Source organism: Cuculus canorus, chromosome 23 (assembly GCF_017976375.1).
Source record: "Cuculus canorus isolate bCucCan1 chromosome 23, bCucCan1.pri, whole genome shotgun sequence".
Lineage (NCBI taxonomy): Eukaryota > Metazoa > Chordata > Aves > Cuculiformes > Cuculidae > Cuculus > Cuculus canorus.
The window spans coordinates 198,639-217,662 of record NC_071423.1 but is presented as its reverse complement, the minus strand read 5'-3'; the positions used below and the strand labels follow the sequence as shown (position 1 = coordinate 217,662).

The following is a 19,024-nucleotide window of genomic DNA, read 5'->3' as shown; positions in this document are numbered from 1 at the left end:
TGGACTGGGGGGGCTGGATTAGGGGGCTGGATTGGATTGAGGGGGCTGGGTCGGATTGTGGGGCTGGATTGGAAAGAGGGGATTGGGTTGGAATGGGGGCTGGATTGGGGGGTGGGTTGGGGGCTGCACTCGCTCGCGAGCCCGGGCTGGGGGCTGCTCTGCATGGAGGGGGCCGCGCGGGGGGCGGGTCGGCTCTCCCGGGGCTGGAAGGGCCCCGCCCCGCCCCGCCCCACCTGGGCCGCCCCCGGCACCTGCGGCGGCTCCGGCCATGGGCGCGCTGCGGGCGGCGCTGGCGCTGGCGGCGCTGCTGGGTGAGCGGGGCCGGGGGGGACCGGGGGGGACCGGGGGGGACTCGGAGAGACTCGGGGGGCGCCGTCACCGGGAGGCGTCGCGAAGAACCTGGGGGGGACAGCGGGCAGGGGGCACCGGGGGCACCGGGACCGGGGGGACCTCGAGCAAAGAGAGGGACAGGAGGGGCGGGGGGAGCCTGGGGGGGACAGGGGACACCGGGGGGGGACACCTTGGGACCGGGAGACGCCGGGGGGAGCAGGGGATCCATCAGTACCGGAGGATCCATCAGTACCGAAGGGCATCAGGACCGGGGGATCGGGGGACCCTGGGGGGCTCTAGGGACACTGGGGGGGATCTTGGGGGACTCTGAGGACTCCAGAAGGGACCCTGGGGGCCTCTGGGGGCTCTCGGCTGTGCCCCATCCCGGGGCATCAGGCTGGAAATCCCCCCAACGCCTCCTCGGGGTGCCCAGAGAGGGAAGAGTTGGGAGAAGCCACTCGTTCCCAGGAGCTCCTGGTGCCCCAAACCCAGAGCCGCCCCACCAGGGACTCCACTGTGTCGGGAGCCAATGATTCACATCAGGCAACAAGCAAAATCCATGATTTTTTCTTTTCCCCATGATAAAAACCTGTCACCTCTCTTGTTCCCAGCACTCCAAGGCCACCCCAGCTGGCTTGGGGGTGACGCATCCCTGCCCTTCTCTTTCCCTGGGCTTTTCTCCTCCTTCCCCCCAAGTTCCCAATGCTGCTGGAGTGTTGTTGGCAAGGGCAGGGTTCCTCCAAAGGGAAACATCCTTTGACGTTCCCAGCGGAGAGGCCTTTGGGGAAAGGAAACGGCCCCAGAAACAATGGCAGCCGAGTTTCCTCTCTGGCTGGATGTTGGGTGGGGATCCCAGCTCCTGGAGAAACTGGTTTGTGCTCCTTAAGGGTTCTTTTCCATGGTAAAAATCAACAAAAGGGCATTGGGACAAGGCATGAGGGTCACTTCGTCCTTAAATCCCAAGCAGGATGCTCCTTTGCTGCGTGTGGATGGCATTAATCTTCGTGGGGTTGTGATGGATCCCCCCAAAAAAGTCATGCCGAGTCCCGGGATTTGATGCTATAGGGACCTAGAGCACAAAAATGCAGGAAAAAAAAGACACTTTGGAACCCAAAATGGGAGATTTTCCTGTAAGCTGACTTTTAGACATCCTGCCCCCGCCCTGTGGGGTCCATATGGAATTGTGATGGGGAAAGCAAAGTGAGGGATGATGCTTAGCATCCCTGTTCCCATCCCCAATCTCATCTCCATCCCATCCCCAATCTCATCCCCATCCCATCTTCATCCCAACTCCAGTCTCATCCCCCAATCCCAACTTCATCCTCATCCCTAGTCTCGTCCTTCCATCCCAACCTCATCCACATCCCACCCCATCCCCATCTTCAACTTGTCTACAATCTCATCCCCATCCCATCTTCATCCCATCCCCTGTCACATCTGCGTTCCCATCCTCATCCCATCCCCAATCTCATCCCCAAACCCACCCAATCCCATCCCAAATTCCATCTCCATCCTTGACCCCATCCCCAATCTCATCCCCTAGTCCCGTCCCTGTCTCCATCCCATCCCATTCCAAATCCCGTCTCCTTTCCCATCCTGTTGTGCCTCCCTCTCCTACCCTGGCCTGGAGCTCGGTTCTATCTCAAGCAAAGTCACGTACTCTTATTATTATTATTATTTTATTTAATTTTTTTTCCCAAATTTGGCCTCTCTGGAGTACTCACCACTCTCTGCTCCCCCCCCGCCCCGGGGTCGTGAGAAAAGCCACTGTGGGTTTTCCCAACGGACGCTGCTCCCAGCTCGGCATCTCCTATCTGCCTGGTTATAAATAGTCAAGAGCAAAGGGAAGAAACAAAAAATGTCCATAAAAATGAAAAACCCAAGTGGCCGGGTGGCTGTGCCACCCGCTGGGGCGCACCCTGACCTCCTCACGGGGGTCCGAGCGGTTGTTTTTCCACTCCGATTCCTGCTGTGGATTTGAAATCCCAAGCTTGGGCTCTTGGGATTTAATTGGAGTCTGGGTTTCCTGTGGCTCCTGCACCATAAATCCCATCGGACGGGGTCATCCAGCCCCCGTTCCATGGGGTTCAGGGCTTTGGAGAGGATGGGGAGGTCCAGGCTGCCCGAGAGATGGGAAGGGTTGGAATGATGCAGCTGGAGGTGAGGATGGGGAGATGGATACAGGCAGAGCGATGGCTATGAAGGTGCTGGGCGTGTGCCGGGCTTTGAAGCTGTTTTTTCCACAGGGAAAAACAATAAAACCTCAACTTACAGTTGTGGGGTTTTTTTTTCCCCATGGGGAAAAAAGTGTAAAGGTGTTTTTAAAGGGAAATGTTTTTCCCTAGGGAAAAAAATGAAAGGGATTTATTAAAGGAAATGTAAAGGTTTTTTTTTGTCCATAGGGAATTATTTTTTCTGTAGGAAAAAGACACTTTCGAGACCCAAATGAGTGGTTTTCCTCTAAGTTGCCTTTCAAATGCCCTGTCTACCCCGCCCTGGAATCCATAGGAATCAGGGAAAGCAAAGCCGGGGGATGCTTGGCATCAGGGAAGAAACCCGGCAGATGGGCTGGAACGGAGGGAAACACCCAGGCAGGTGCTTAGCTCGGGGCGACTGGATGAAAATCAAGGTTTTTCAGCCCAAAGAACAGCCGGGAGGTCCCGAGGTGGCTCCTGCCCGCCCCCCCCCCCCCCCCCCCCCCCCCGTTATGGGTCTGAGCACCAGGAGCAGCTTAATTTTTTCGATCTGGTTAAGGCATTACAGGATTTGAGCGGCGAGGTGGCGAAAGCCAAAGCTGATGCCAAAGGGTTCGGTCCCATACCCGCAGCTCAAGCACCGACTCATCCAAGCCCATTTTAGGGTGAAATTTGTCCGAGATGAGGATTTGGGGTGAACTCTGCAAGAAAAAGGGGATTTTTATTATGCAAGCATCCTCCAGATCCGGATCCATCCACCACTCCCTGAGGTGCTGGAGAGAGGACGGAGCTATGTTCTCCTGTCGCCGTGGGTTACAGGTGATGGAGCAAAGCTGCAGCCACAGAGCATTATTAAAAGTCATCTTTAGGTTTTAGAGTTAACGCGCCAGACTTTGCCAGGGTGGAGCCACACGGGGCTGTTTTCCTGTGATGGGAAACACCTGCCTGGGGCCAGAGCATCTTTTAACTCTAAAGCCTGGATTCCCCAGGGACCCACAGCACTCTTTGGCCTTTTCTTTGTCCCAAAAATGATGCTCTTGGAGGAGCTGGGCAAAAAACCTGGATTTTTGCTGGCTGTTGGGGGTGCCCAGAGGTTCAGAAGCCAGGATCTGCATCATTAATGAACTTTATTATTGTTACGAGCATTAGCAGCATAATTATTATCGTTATTATCTTTGCTATCCTTATTATGATCACTGCTTGCACCATCGCAGCCCCATCACCATCGCTGTTCTTATAATTATTATAGGACGTCTACTCTCTATTATCTCTTTTACTATGGTTTTTATCTCAAAAATTAGACTATCATTATTAGATCTCCCATATTTTCTTAGATATTACCTAAATTTAACCCAATTCTCTTCACAATGACACAGAATTACAACATAATTACCATTATTTTCCCAGACTGTAGATTTTATTCTACACCGTAGCTCAATATAATTAATAATATTAATACTACTAATGATTTGCCGTGGTCCAGCTGCCGGGCAGGCTCCCGGCTCCGTCACCCGACAGCAATTCCCCCCCTCGCCAGGACTTAAGGGTTTATGTTCTTAGCCTGGGTGAGCTATTTTTAAGCATCCTCCCCAGCTCAATGCTGATTTCTCCCGTTTTTTTCATTGGAGAAGGGAAATTTGAATTATTTTGTGAATTCCTGGGAAGACTTTATCGGCCAGAGCAGAATTTCCTGCCCGGAGCTGAAAGGCTCCGTCCGGAAACCTTGCCGGGAGGGGGATGAACGGATGTGGGGAGGAGGCTAAAAATACCCCCCAGTGCCTTGTTTTCCTCTTCCCACCCTGGAAAAATCAAGTTTAAAACCTCTGAGTTCAGAGGAAAGAGGGTGAGGCTGTCGGATGCTCCCTAAATCCCTCAAAAGTAGGGATTTTTCCCCAAATCCCAGGTGGCAGCAAGCATTTGGGGTGATGGGAGAGCATCGCCCTGTCCCCCTTGCATCCCAATCCAGAGCATCCCTGGGGCAGTGGCAGGAGCGGGGCAGCTGGGGACACGGATCGATGCAGGGATGCAGGGATGGAGCTGCCGGGATGCGGGTGGCGTTTCCCCCGGGGAGAGAAACGGACCAAACCCAACCGCGCCTGAGCCGATTAATTTTGCAGCTCAGTCTTACAGGCAAATCCAGGGACTTAATCTTCCTCCCGGAGCCCAGCATCCTCCTCTGGGCCCTGGTACCCAGTCGCATCCCAGTGCCTCCTCCAGTGGGGGATGCGAGGATGGGGGATTTGGAATGGAATGAGGCCCCCATGAACAGTCCCAGTTTAGCACTGGCAGCACAAAGGGGGAATACTGGGATGACTGGATACCTCCCAGTCATTATATCCCATTGCTTTCTCCCAGCAGGGGATGCTGGGATGTGGGGATGCAGGAATGGGGCATTTGGGAAGGAATGAGTCCCCCATGAACAGTCCCATTTTAGCACTAGCAGTGCAAAGAGGGGATACTGGGCTGACTGGATACTTCCCAGTCAGTATATCCCATTGCTTTCTCCCAGTGAGGGATGCTGTGATGCGAGGATGGGGTATTTGGAAAGGGATGAGGCCCCCATGAACACTCTCAGTTTAGCACTGGCCTCAAAAAGGGGGGAATACTGGGATGACTGGGAATACTTGTGGGGTGCATGTGGGTGCCCCCCCTCAAGATTCCATGGGATGGAGGATCCGGTGCAGCTCCCTGGGGAGGACAGGAGTGCCCCGGTTGGAGCTGGGGGGTGGCCCATCCACTGGAGCCTCTCAGGGAGAGTTCTGTGGTCCCAGCAGGAACTGCTGGAGGTTCCCCATCCCGGCTGGGCTGATGGGGTGGGAGGGTGCCGCATTGTTCCACATCCTCCAAAACAGATGGAAAGCCCTTCCAATGGTGGGGAAGGAGGAATGTCCTCCCCATAACAACCCATGATTGTTGGGTTCCCCTTCAGAAGGGGCAAGTTCCCCAGCGCTCCTTGAGCTTTCATGGACAAGCGGCATCTGGGCTTGAGTCACATCCCATCTTCCCGCTCTGGCCCCGCACAGGTGTCTCCTCGGCCGTGCTGGAGGTGCACGTGGGGACGGGCACGGTCTTCTCCGTGGAGGGGGAGCGAGCGGTGCTGCCTGCCTGGTACACCAGCCACTCCCAGAAGAAGCCCTACGTCACCTGGCTGCTGGATAAGAAAGATGCTGACCCCTTCCAGGTGAGCGGTGGGGAGGGAGGGGGCCAAGGGGGGGAAGAGGGGATGCTCATGGCACCTATGATGAAGTGGTGGCCACCATGGGGAGGTGCCTACCATGAGGAGGTGCCCATGATGAGGGGAAGCACATGATGCCCACAATGAGGCACTGTCCACCCTGCAGAGGTGCCCGCAATGAGTTGACGCTTCTGGTGCCCGTGAAGGGGAGATGTCCGCAATGGGGAGATGTTCATGGTACTTATGATGGGGACATGGCCGTGGTGCCTGCAATGGGGAGATGGTTGTGGTGCCCATGATGGGGAGGTGCCCATGGTGGGTTGAAACTCATGGTGCCCACGATCAGGAGGTGCCCTTATGGGGGGATGCTCATCGTCATGTGTAGATGCCCATGATGAGGTCATGTCTGTCATGCCTGTGATGGGGTGGTGCCCACAACTGGAAGGTTCCTATGGTGCCTACAATGGGGAGATGCCTGTGACAGGGAGGTGCCCACAGTGCCTGCAATGGGGAGGTGCTTGTGGTGCCCACAATGGGGAGACACCAGAGATGGGGAGATGCCCAGGACAGGGAGGTCTCTGTGGTGGCCACCATGGGGAGATGCCCACAGTGGGGAGTAATTGCGGTACCTGTGATGCAGATGCCCACAGTGCAGGGAAGCTCATGGTGATGGGTGGGTGCCACAATGGGGGCAAGGCCATGGTGCCTGCAATGGGGAGGTGCCCTTGGTGGCGAGATACTTGTGACAGGGCAGTTCTCATGGTGCCCAGGCTGGGAAGGTACTCATGGTACTCATGACGGGGAGGTGCCCACGATGGGGAGGTGCCCATGGTGCCCTTGGTGAAGAGATGCCCACAATGCGGAGGTGCCCATGGTACTCTCGATGAGGGCCCATGATGGGGAGATGCTCATAGTAGGGCAGTTGCTCATGGTGCCCATGTCAGGAGGTACATGTGGTGCCCACAGTGGGGAGATGCCCACAGCTCCCATGCCTCAGACACTCCAGGCGGATGAGGATGGAGGGAGCTTATGCAGCAAACTCTGCTCCCCAAATTTTTGGGATCTGCAGGGGTTTCCTCTCCTGTGACACCATCCCCAGTTGACCAAGTAGGTGTTTGTCCCTATGCAGATCATGACCTACCTGGATGGAGTGGTGAAGGTGGAGGAGACAGAGCTGAAGCCCCGCGTGGGTTTCCTGTACCCCATCCTCACCCACAACATCTCGGTGTTCATTAACGCCACGCGGGAGCGTGACTCAGGCCAGTACATGTGCACCGTCAACGTGGTGGACGACATCACCAGTCCGGGCAAGAACGTCGGCGTCATCAACCTCACCGTACTGGGTAAGGCTCGGTCGGTGACCCCCGCTCCCTCCCGCCACCGTGATGTCCCTCGGGAGTAACACCGGTGCCCGCAGTGCCCCCGGCCACCCCCACCTGCCGGCTGCAGGGCAGCCCCACCGTGGGAGCCAACATCACGCTGAGCTGCACCTCCAAGAAGGGAAAGCCCCTGCCCACGTACCAGTGGCAGCGCATGCCACCCAACCTCGAGGTCTTCTTCCCTCCTGCCCAGGGTAAGGTGGCACTGGGACGGGTGACACCGTGGGGTTGGGAAGTCCCAAGCAACTTCAGCTGGAGAATCCTTCACCCTTCATCCTTCTCCTTCATCCCCTCTGCTCTGCTCGGTGAGACCCCACCCGGAGCCCTGTGCCCAGTTCTGGAATCTCCAACATAAGAAGGAGATGGATCTGTTGGAACAGATCCAGAGGAGGCCACGGAGATGATCTGAGAGCTGGAGCACCTTTGCTGTGTGGTTGTTCAGCCTGGAGAAGAGAAGGCTCCAAGGAGACCTTAGAGCAGCTTCCAGTGCTGAAAGGGGCGCTATGAAAGCTGGGGCGGGGCTTTTTCCAAGGGCCTGGAGTGACAGGACAAGCGGGGATGGCTTTAAATTGGAAGGGGGAATATTTAGATTGAACATTAGGAAGAAATTCTTCACGATGAGGGTGGGGAGGCCCTGGCCCAGGTTGCCCAGAGCAGTGGTGGCTGCCCCATCCCTGGAGGGGTTCAAGGCCAGGTTGGATGGGTCTTGGAGCCCCTGATCCAGTGGGAGGTGTCCGTGCCCATGGCAGGGGGTGGGACTGGAGGGGCTTTGATGTCCCTTTCAACCCAAACCATTCCATGGTTCTGTGACCCCCCCACCTCTGCCCGTGCCTTGCCTCGTTCCCAGGGAACATCCCCGTGGCTCGGGCCACCCAAGGGTGCAGGGGACAGGGGGGTGGCACCCGGGTTTCTCGCCTGCAGACCATGCCCGAGGCACCCTCAAGCTGACCAACCTCTCCCTGGACATGGCTGGGCTCTACATCTGCGTGGCCGAAAACCAGGCGGGCTCGGCCGAGTGCAGCATCGTCCTGGAGGTGCACTCAAGTGAGTACGTGTCCACAGGGTGGGGGAGAGGATGCGCTCCCCACTGGGGCCTCGTGGGTGCCCGGGGGACGAGGTGGGACGCAAGTCCCCCAACGCCTCTCTGTCTCTCGCCGGCAGCCAGCACCAAGGCTGTCATCGCTGGCGCTGTCCTGGGGTCCCTGGGTGCCCTCGTCACTGTCATCTTCTTTGCCCGGCGCGTCATCGGCTACCGGAGGAAGAAACGTGATGGCCACGAGGAGGCAGCCAATGAGATCAAGTGAGGCACCACACCCATGGAGGGGGTTCAGATTGGCATCACTAGGGTTCAGAGTTAACAGGAGCCGGGAAGGAAGTTTGTGGCCAGTCATCACTAGGTTTCAAAGTTAACAGGAGGGGGGAGGATGGTTCCCTCTCTGGGCAGCCATCATTAGGTTTCAGAGTTAATAAGGGTATTTTCATTGCTGTTTCCCCCTCTCCCTCTTGCCGCCTGTGATTTGGAGTCCAGGAGCTGTGGGCAGCCTGGGGAGCCCTGTTGCTTTGAGTGGGGGAAGCTGGGGAGAGGAATCACGGGGTGTCCCATGCCGTTCTCTCCAACACCATCTCCTCTCGGCAGGGAAGATGCTGTGGCCCCCAAAACACCGTCGTGGGCGAGGCGCCCTGCTGCGGACACCATCTCCAAAACCAGCACCTTGTCCTCCCTTGCCGGTGCCCGGGAGAAGCCGTACGGGGCCAAGCCCCCCTCTGACACCGCCTCCATCCTCACTGCCACCGGCAGCTACCGGGGCGCCCCTGCCCGGGGGGGCCCCCACACCCCCAGCCTCTCACCCCCCACCACCAATGGGGCGCTCCGGCACCAGGACACGTCCCCGGCCCCTGTGCCCACCGCCAGCCTGGCACGTGCGGGTGCTGTCCCGGTCATGGTGCCAGCGCAGAGCCGAGCAGGCTCGCTGGTGTGACCCCCAACTAACGGGGGGCCCAGATCCAGCACCACCACCCCTCTCCCCATTTTCTGGGGTTATTTTTTACCTTTTTGGGTTTCTCTTTCTCTGTCAAAGATGCCTCGAGCAGCGGGACTTGGCAGGGGCTGTTTAATGGGTGCTGGGTTTGGGGGGACCAAGTTCCCTGTGCGTGGGGTCCCCCACGGGGCCACGTTTGTGTCGACCGCAGTGAAAACGGGGGTGATTTGTCATAAAAGAGCATTAAAAGCAGGGAGGGCGACGGGGTGGAGAGGGGGCGGGGATGCACTTTTTTTAGGGGTTTTCTGATTAAAAGCTGCCGCGCTGTCTGGCGCCGCGCGTTCGGGGCACTTTGTGGGGTCCAGGGTGTCATGGGCCCCGTGTCCCTCCGGGTGATGTCACAGCGGCTGCGTGGTGTCACAGTGGCTGCGTGATGGTAGCATTGTGGCATGTGGGTGTTGTCACATGCCAAGACCCATCACCGTGATGTCACCCCCTGCCCCAGTCGCGCATCGGGCATTGTGATGTCACAGCATCTGCCCCACATCTGTGTGACATCACAGCGGCTGTCGCATTGATCGGTGATGTTGTGCACGCCTGCATGATGCTGCACTTCCCATCACACCATCAGCAGTGATGTCACACATGCCTGGATGACATCACAGCCCTGCTCGAGTCTAACAGTGATGTTCCACACACCCATACGATGTCACACCACCCGTCATACATCCAGCAGTGACATCACGCCACCCGACTGCTGCAGAGCATCCATCATGTGAACTGTCTCCCACCCTCGTGTCTTGCACGGTCACGGCAGCCATCGCACAGCCTGCAGTGATATCACACACGCCTGTGCACTGTCACTCCTGCCAGTGGCATCACGCATGAGTGTATGATGTCACTGATGGGCAGTACCTGCCACATCACCCTCCCAGCCCTGTGCTGCTGTGACCTCACCGCTGCACTGGTGACATCAGGAGGTGCCAAGGACAGGCTGGGCCCCTGGCAGGGGCGTTTATTGGGGTAGGGGGCAGGTGGGGACCAGCTGAGCAAGGGCCCGGGGGGCGCATGCAGGGTTGAGGGGGCGAAGCAGGGGCTCCTGGGCCTCGGTGGACGGCGGGGGTCGGCGGCAAAGGGGATCTGGCAAGTGGCGGCCCCTGCGAGAAGGAGAGAGCAGTCAGTGCTGGGCCTGAGCCCTGCCTGCACCCTGAAACCTGAGCCCTGCTTGCACCCAGCCTGCACCCCGAACTTTCTCTGCACCCTGAGCCCTGCCCGCACTCAGCCTGCACCCTGCCTGCACACAGCCCCTGCCCTCTTCACGCTCTGCCCACTCTCCTGCAGCTTGCACCCTCTCTGTGCCCTACCCTGCCTGCACCCTGCCTGCACGCTGCCCCTGCCCTACTTGCAGCCCGCCCACACCCTGCCTGCACCCTCAGATGCTGCCTGCACCCTGCCCTCACCCAGCCCCGTCCTCACAGCCGGGAGCATGGGGGGTGGGTTGCACCCAGCTCCCTGTGAAAGCCTTCTCAGCCCACTTAATGAGGCCACCCTAACGAGACTCGTGGCCCTAATGAGCCCCTTCCCTTGACAACTGCTTCCCCATTGCATCCCCACTGTCTCTCCAGGGCATCCCAACTGCATCCTTGTTCAATCCTCACTACACCTTTAGTTCATCCCCACTGCATCTCCACTGAATGCTCACTGTGTACTCAGTTCATGCCCGTTGCATCCTCACTGAATCTCCATCGCATCCCCAGTTCATCCCTACTGCATATTTGCTGAAGCCCCACTGCATCCCCAGTTCATCCCCACTGCATCCGCACTGAATCCCCAGTTCATCTCTACTGCACCCTCAATTCATTCCCAGTTCATTCCCACTGCATCCCCAGTTCATCCCCACTACAGCCTCAATTCATTCCCACTGCATCCTCACTGAATCCCCAGTTCATCACTGCTGCACCCTCAAGTCCTTCCCTGCTGCACCCTCAATTCATTCCCACTGCATCCCCAGTTCATTCTCACTGCATCCCTGCTGCATCCCCACTGCATCCTCAATTCATTCCCACTGCATTCCCCTATTGCATCCCCAGTTCGACCCTGTTGCAACCTCAATCCCACTGTGCCCCACTGCATCCTCACTGAATCCCAGCTGCATCCCTCACTGCATCCCCACCGGCCCCGTCACACACACGTGGCTGAGCTGGCAGCAGAACCTCCCCGCCGCCAACCCCAAGCGAAGATCCCGGTCGTCGGGGCCATTCCCCACTCCCCGTGCCAGCCCAGCCCGAGGTCCAGGGCATGGGGCACAGCAATACCCACTGTCCGGGCCCTGATGCCACACGGCCTCGGCACCGTGGGTGCTCTTAAATTTACCTTTTCCTGCCAGGAGACTGTGACACAGGCTTTTAAAAATAGCATGTGCTGAGGCGAGGCGTTCGGGGTGGTGTTGCTAAGGGAGAAATTGAATTCAAATCTAGGGCTTCGCTTTCCCATGCTAACTACTACGGCGCACTCCCAAAATTAGGGCAGGCAGCGGCTGCCTGCCCGCGCGCTTTCACCTCCTGGGAATAGAACCCACTTCTCCATCCCGAAACAGCACAGGAAAGATGCTCCAAGTGGCATCCTTGTAGCAATGACCTGATTTGGGAGGGGGCCAGGGGATGCGCGGGATGTACCTAATCGCCGTTGCGGAGGTCGCCCCCACGGGTGCTGTTGGCGCACTCAGCGTCCTTGGTTTTCCGATCGATCTCCCCCCCTTTGATCTTCTTGCGGGTCATATGGCCACGGAAACTAGCCTGGATCTTGGCGGCCGCTGCGTTCGCGTCAGGATCGTCCAAGGGGATGTCCAGGATGTCCTCGTCCAGCTTTGTGCAGGCTCCCTCCTGCCGGCAGCAATGGGAAGGTTATGGCCAGTGGCACCTCAAAAAGGGCAACCGACCCTCCCTCGCAACTCAATCCATTAAATAAGGTCCTAAATTAGCCCCTTGGCCAGAAATGAGGGTCCTCTGCTAGAGATGGGGGTCTTTCACAGGTGTCTTGGGGGATTTGCGACTGAAAGTGCGATGGGGGAAGATGCTTCACTCCCTGTTCGTGCCTCAATTCCTACCCAACACCACTCAGCTGCAAAAGCCAGAGCCCAGCCAGCCCCACTGGGCTAGATCCTGCTGCCCCAAGGGCTGCGACCCAGGGAGAGGAGCATCCCTGGGAGCACAGAGTGGATTCTGGGAGCAGGATTCCAGCACAGGAAGTCACTTCATGCAAGCTGAGGTGGCTGTGCCTCAGTTTCCCCTTCCCTCACAGTCTGTGACTCCGGAGGCAGGGGGGAATCCTCCCAAGGAATAAATTTCCGCAGCCCACTCCCCTCCTGCTGCATCCCAACAGAGTGGTTAAACGCAGTGCCGAGGTCAAGGGGTAGAAAAAAACACGGGAAAACCAATTGAGATTGGAGTGAGGCGGCACTGGATGCTCCAGTGTGGGCAACAGCGCGGGTTTATCCTCTGCATGGCCCTGGGAGCGCTTTTAAAGGAGGTTTGGGGGGATTATTTGGAAGCTGCATGTTTGGGGGAGGGGGATGCTCCCCCCTTGGAGCTCTGCAAAGTTGCAGTGTGAAAGGTGAGGGGAGCAAAGCAGCGGTGGCAGCTTAATCGACAAGTTCAAGGTGGAAATGATACGTCCAGGGTGGAAATGTTAGAGCCAAGGCTGGAAATCCTATAGCCGGAGGAGAAATCCTATATGCAGGAGAGAAATCCTAGATTCAAGGAAGAAAACTCACATATGCAGGAGGAAACATATATCTAGGAGAGAAATCCTATATGCAGGAGAGAAATCCTAGATTCAAGGGAGAAAACTCACATATGCAGGAGGAAACATATACCTAGGAGAGAAATCCTATATCCAGGAGAGAAATCCTAGATTCAAGGGAGAAAACTCACATATGCAGGAGGAAACATATACCTAGGAGAGAAATCCTATATTCAAGGGAGAAACCCTACGCGCAGGGAGTGAAAAACAATATCCAGGAGGAAATCCTATATCCAGAGGGGGAAAATCCTATATGAAGGGGGTGAAAACCCATATCCAGGGGAGAAATCCTATGTCAAAGGGGAGAAACCTACATCCAGGGGGAGAAATCTTGTATATAGGGGGAGGAATCCTACATGCAAGGGAGAAATCCTATGTTCAGAGGGAGAAATCCTACATATTGGAGTGAGGGGGAGGAAATCCTATATTCAGGGAAGAGCTCCTATATCCAGGGTGGGATAAATCCTATATCCAAGGTGGGTTTTGCCTCACTGGAGGCGCACAGGAAGGCAGATTGGCGCTTCTCTCCATGCTGACAGCTGAGCAGGAGAGGGGGAAAAAGGAGGGGAAAAAAAGGGGGGGAAATGGAAAAAATGAAGGAAAGGGGGGCAAAAATGGATGGAGGAGAAAAGAGGGGGAAGGATATGAGTTTCTGCCGGATCAGCTCCCCAGGCTGGCTGGTGAGGGGGGCTCACGGAGGGGTGCAGCCCCCTGCTCCCGCCAGTTTATCCCGTCACCCATAAGCAACCCCTGATCCCACCTGGTGTGATGAGGAGGGAGAAAGAAATGAATAGAAGCTAATCTCTGTGTCTGGCCCCTGGGTTTGGGGACGGGGGGGGGGGACTTCCCTGACCGGGATGCAGGATGCTGGCCGTGGTCCCAGCAGGATGGATCCTGGACCGGTGTGAAATGGGGAGGGGGATTTGGGAAGGGGGTGATACAGGATTTAGGGACTGGAGGGGGTTGCAGTAATGCTGGGGTGGGGGGCACAGAGCTGGCTGAGCTCTTGGGTGCAGCACCCATTGCAGCATCAGCCCCCTGCAAATCCACCCCCTTCAAATCCCCTTCGCCACCCCCAGATCCCACTCTGGTGGAAATAATAATAATAATAATAATAATAATAATAATAATAATAATAAATGGAATGCAGCAAGGCGAGGCATTGGGGGAAAGGGGGCACCTACGTTGCAGCAGTCCATGGCGCAGGACAGGTGGGCGGCAGCGGTGGGCGAGGGGCTCCAGCAGGGTCTTGCTTCCCCAGCAGCTCTCCCGGCGCAGGTGGCAAGTTGAGCGGAGCCGCTTGCCTACGTAATGCGCTTTCCTCCGGGCGAGCCTATCAGCCCTGCACCCCTGCCAGGCTTTTGGAGGGGGGAGTGTTTCTTAATTTTTTTTTTTCCTTTCTCCTCTTTTTTTTTTTTTTTTTTCCCTCCTCCAATTTTCTTTCGCAGCCTCCAACTCCCTGCAAACACTTAAAGGAGCCGTCAGCTCGCATCGGAGTTTCGTGTAATAGAAAATTACACGCGGAGGCTGTGAGCAAATATTTAACGGCACTGTCAGGTTTCATTCTCGCCGTGGCGGGGGGAATCTGGCCCTGCCAAAATTTGCAGCGATCTCAGGGGGCAGGAGGGGGAGCGGAGGGTTTCTGGGGGGATGCTTTGGCCCACAGCGATGTTTGAGGCAGGGATTGCCCCTGGGTTTGTTTGCACAGGGGTCAAAGCCTTCACTACCTACTTAGGGTTTGGTCCCAAAGAAAAGTGAGGATGAGGATGGTGAAGATGAGGACTGCAAGGAAGGGAGGGTATGGAAGGAATCCACATCCCACTGAGCAGCTGCTGAAGCTCAGGGCTGATGTGCCCCAACGCAGGCTCCACACAGAAGAGGAGGCTCCACTTTGGGGGCTGGGGGGTCCCTCCCCTGCTCACAGGAGTATCTGATGCCCCAGGTTTGGGATGTTTTCCAGCCAGACCTGCAAACCCAGCCATTTTTCCAGCCCTAGGTGCTATTTGCAGACCCCCTTTCGCCCTCAGACCATGCTGAGGTGCTGAGGCTGGCAGGGCGAGATGGGGCGACCCCAGGAAAGAGGGGGCACCTGTAGGGTGATGCAAGGGGTGCAGCCCACAGCCCCCCACATCACCCGCCTCGCTTGCCTCTAATCCGGGTTTGGGAGTTGCTAAGCAACTGCATAAGTTGCCCGTGGGCTCTGTGCACCGATGCTGGCTCTGGCCTTTCCCCAAACACAGTGTGGCCCCCCCAGACAGGCACCAGCACCCTTGGGCCTCCCTGGCTGGGTTTGCTCATGGGGCTGTGTCCTGCTTGGGGTCTGGTGGTGCTGAGCTTCCTGGTTGCCATCACCAGCATCACCATCACTGTTGGCATCCCTGTCCTACTGATATCATTGTCCCCAAACTTGGCACCACCCATCACCATCCCCACTGCTGTCACCAGCCCTCTCACTATCCCCATCTCCATTACCTCCACCACCCTCGCCATCCCCATCATCACCTCTGTCTCCATCCTCACCACTGCCCCTTTCCTTGTCCCCATCCCCCTTATCTCCACCCTTGTCCCTATCCCCAACTTCAACCCCACCATCTCTGTCCCTTTCATCATCCCCATCATCACCCTTATCTCTGTCCCCTCTTCTGCCCCTCTCATCACCATGCTGTCCACACCTCCATCCCTGATGCTATCTCTGTTCCCAAGGTCACTCCAGCCAAGATGCGGGCAGTGGCATCCCCTGCTCCCCATTCCATCAATCCCATCAATCCCATTCCATCCCACACTTCACTGGCTGATGGGTGTCAATCACCCCCCAGGCACCCAAACCCTGCACCCAGGGAGCCGGGTCCTCCCTGAGCATCCCTCGACTCCCCCGCCAGCCACTGGCACCCGACTCTCCCTATTGGAGCTGTTTTTCCACCACCACTTCTTCCCACCAGTGCAGCATCAGAGGGTGGAAATAGCTCTGCTCCAGAAAACCCTGCTCCAGCTTCCCATCAAAGCCTTGTCTGCTCGGATGGGATTTTTAGATGGGAAAATGATCCTCTGCCTTTTTTTTTTTTTAGGACCACCACATCCATCACTACCTGCTTCAGCCAGGGAAGAGGTGTTTTAAGGGGAGCTGGGTGGAAAGGGTTTTCGGGGTGACTCGTGCATTCAAAGGTCTGGGAAAATTAGCCCCAAAATTAGGATGCAAGATGCTGAGAGAGTCATCCTGGCACCCAGAAATGAAAAAAAATGCATAAAAATGGGGGGTTGAGAGCAGTTTCAATGCAAGAGTGGATGGCACCCCCTCCCCAAAACCTGCTCCGGCCGCAGCCCCCTGGTCCCAGCAGAGCTGCCAGGCACCGGCGTCTCCGCAGGCTGTGGCTGCGGAGGAGGGACACCAAATGCCAGAACATTTCTAATCATTAGCAGCGGGTTTTGAGCCCGTTCCAAGCTCTGCGTTCTTCCTCCCTGGGCCCCTTCATCCGAGAAAACAACCCACCCTGGGGTGCACTGTGTTGGGGAGGGAACGTTGGAGCAATGTTTTTCCGGGTGCTCCAGCATCCCATAAACTATGTCCAGACACAATAATTTGTGTTTTGGAAGGAGATGGGTGGCATGGACCCACCAGAAGCATCCCATCATCATGGGTTGAGATGGTGGCACTGAGGTGTTAAAAAACAGGGAATTTGCTGCTGGAAAGGTGCCCTGGGCAGGCAGCACTGCTGCTGCAGAAGCGGGAGCCGGCAGCTGGCGAGGTGGTGCTGGGGTGCAGGGGGCACAGTGGACCCACTTGGCATCAGCCCCGGTGTGGGGTCCCCGCCAGCTTTTTTATCCCCCCGCTTCATCCCTCCTTCCTGTTTTTCCCAGGGAGCCAGCGGCATGCCCTGCACCGTGGGCGAGCGACACATATGGCCGGCTCCCCCCGGGAAACAGGACTGGGGGGGACCGGGATGAGCACAGGATGGGGGGGGCGCCCCCCACAAATAAAGCAGCCAGCTGCAACACAAGCCCCATCGCCCGTTTTTTTTTTTTTCTCCCAGCACCAGCTAGGATTTTGAAACCTGGATGGGAAAATAGGAATTTCACCAGATGGAATGGGATGGAGGGACCCCCCTGTGCTCCCCAAAACGGCATTTCAGGTCCTGGAGGGGGGGAAGCAGAGCAATGTCACAGCCCTCCCTCACGTGGGGACGCTATTAAAGGGTTTATAGCCTCTAGGGGTGCAGGGGCCTAAATAAGTAGCCTGAAAATATCTCTGAAGTTCAGCCCTGCTCCTGGAGCCAGACTTTTTAGGGAAGAAATCCCAAGTGAGAGTTACTAATAACGGCGGGGACCTTATTAATAAGAAATCTCATTAAGAAAGGAGGCAGGACGGCCGATCAGTGGAGCAGCTCCCCAGAGAAGTGTCCTGCTAAAAGAGGGGTATGCTCCCCGCTTCCGTGGGTTTACTCGTCTCGCTGCGCTGCCAGGAGTTTTGGGGAGAAATCCTGCTGTGCTGGTGCTGGCAGGGGCTGGCAGCTCCCCCTACGCTAGCCCAATTTAGGGTGCAGGTGCTGTGTCCCTTACTGTGTCCACAGATGCAACGCTGCCTGCCTGCTCCTCTGCCTTCTCCTCGTCCTCCTTCTCCTCAGTTTCCTCCAGTTCCTGGTGGAAAAGCAGGAAAACCTAAAATGTTGGAGGTGTGGGACAAGGGCAGCGGGGCCACGGGGGTCCCAGCCTGTCACCCCGTGCACCCCAAATGCTCCAGAGGGACTGGAGGGTTGGGCAGGGAAGGCAGCCTACCTGGAGAGGGGCTTGGGGGACACCACTCACCAACGGGTCGGCTGAGATCGCTGTGGAGAGAGCAGGCGGGATGCCATGGAGGTGGGCATGTGGGGCAGGGTTGGCACCATGGGGATGGGCATAAGGGGCAGGGATGGGCATATGGGGCAGAGCTGACACCACGGTGATGGGTACATGGGGTAGGGATGGGCACGTGGGGCAGGGCTGACGCCACGGGGATGGGCACACAAGGCAGGGCTGATGCACCGGGGATGGGCATACGGAGCAGGGTTGATACCACAGTGATGGGCACGTAGGGCAGGGATGGACACAGGGATGAGCACATGTGGCAGGACTGACACCATGGGGATGGGCATATGGGGCAGGGATGGGCACATGGGCAGGTCTGATGACTCAAGTATTGGGCAAGGTGCTAAGTCCCCTAGGATGGGAACATGGGGCAGGCAGGATGCCATAGGCGATGGGCATGTGGGCAGGAATGAAGTCCTGACAACAGGCACACAGGGCAGACATGACAACACAGACGATGGGCACAAGGGGAAGGCCTGATGCCCTCGGTGATGGGCATAAGGGGAAGGGCTGATGCCCTGGATAATGGGCACAAAGGAATGGCCTGATACCCTGGGTGATGGGCACAAGGGGAAGGCCTGATGCCCTGGATAATGGGCACAAGGGGAAGGCCTGATGGTCTGGCTGATGGGCCTTCCACAGAGCAGGATTCATAGAATCGTAGAGTCGCTTGATTGGAAAGAACCTTTGAGATCATTGAGTCCACCCAGACCCAGCCACTACTGAACCCCGGTTTGCCTGCTGCGACAAGGCTGGGCAGGCAATGGAGGAGCAGGTCTGGGCGCTGCCAGCTGGGGCCACTCACCCTCTCTGCGCTCCAGAAGCATCTGGAAGTGCTGGGCAGCGAAGGCCACCACGTCAGTGGGCTGTGAGCGCAGCACCTCCAGCGCCAGCCCCTCGAGAAGGGTGTCGAAGCCGGCGGGCAGATGCAGGGTGCTGTTGGCGGAGGGGATGGACATGGCAGCCTCTTCCGGGCTCCCTGCGGCGGCAAAGCCGGGATCAGCGGCACCCCGTGCCCCTCCAGCCCCGGCCGGGCAGCGCCAGGACTCGAACCCGCGGCCCCAGGGCTGGAGGTGCAGGCAGGGGAAGGCAGCACCGCGAGGGGGCGGGACCAGGATACATGAGGGGCGGAGCCATAGGGGATGGGGCGGGGCTTAGCTGCAGAGGGCCGGGAGTCATGCGGATGGGGCGTGGCCAGGGTACGCGCCGCCGGCGGGGGGGGGGTTGCGGGGCGGTTGCCAAACAACAGCGTCCTCCTCAGAGGCAGCGGAGCCGGCGCGGCCCGGATGGGCAGAAGGGCAGGGAGCTCGGGCCTGCGGCTCCTCT

General features: G+C 57.6%; 2 protein-coding genes across 2 annotated transcripts; one reads left to right on the top strand and one right to left on the bottom strand.

Annotated features, from left to right (window-relative positions):
• The first annotated feature begins 219 nt into the window (after nucleotides 1-219).
• On the top strand, nucleotides 220-9,900 carry ESAM (endothelial cell adhesion molecule). Its single transcript, XM_054087153.1, has 7 exons — nucleotides 220-311; nucleotides 5,549-5,706; nucleotides 6,830-7,043; nucleotides 7,118-7,273; nucleotides 8,001-8,123; nucleotides 8,241-8,379; nucleotides 8,716-9,900. Exons 1-7 carry the CDS (start codon nucleotides 269-271, stop codon nucleotides 9,056-9,058), a joined length of 1,176 nt encoding a protein of 391 aa, XP_053943128.1. The 5' UTR covers nucleotides 220-268; the 3' UTR covers nucleotides 9,059-9,900.
• Nucleotides 9,901-10,046: 146 nt separating this feature from the next.
• On the bottom strand, nucleotides 10,047-18,785 carry NRGN (neurogranin). The gene is made up of 6 exons (XM_054086792.1): nucleotides 18,504-18,785; nucleotides 17,630-17,679; nucleotides 17,396-17,491; nucleotides 14,044-14,163; nucleotides 11,734-11,940; nucleotides 10,047-10,215 (listed from the first exon to the last, which is right to left on the bottom strand). The coding sequence occupies exons 1-5, from the start codon at nucleotides 18,655-18,657 to the stop codon at nucleotides 11,734-11,736; spliced, it is 627 nt and encodes a 208-aa protein (XP_053942767.1). The 5' UTR covers nucleotides 18,658-18,785; the 3' UTR covers nucleotides 10,047-10,215.
• Between the last annotated feature and the right edge of the window lie 239 nt (nucleotides 18,786-19,024).

Coding starts and splice junctions, on each gene's coding strand:
- ESAM (XM_054087153.1), top strand. CDS start 269: ATGGGCGCGCTGCGGGCGGCGCTGGCGCTGGCGGCGCTGCTGG. Junction 5,707..6,829: donor AAGATGCTGACCCCTTCCAG/GTGAGCGGTGGG, acceptor GTCCCTATGCAG/ATCATGACCTACCTGGATGG. Junction 7,274..8,000: donor CTTCTTCCCTCCTGCCCAGG/GTAAGGTGGCAC, acceptor TCTCGCCTGCAG/ACCATGCCCGAGGCACCCTC.
- NRGN (XM_054086792.1), bottom strand. CDS start 18,657: ATGTCCATCCCCTCCGCCAACAGCACCCTGCATCTGCCCGCCGGCTTC. Junction 17,680..18,503: donor GCTTCTGGAGCGCAGAGAGG/GTGAGTGGCCCC, acceptor CTCTCTCCACAG/CGATCTCAGCCGACCCGTTG. Junction 14,164..17,395: donor CAGTAAGGGACACAGCACCT/GCACCCTAAATT, acceptor CGCATTACGTAG/GCAAGCGGCTCCGCTCAACT.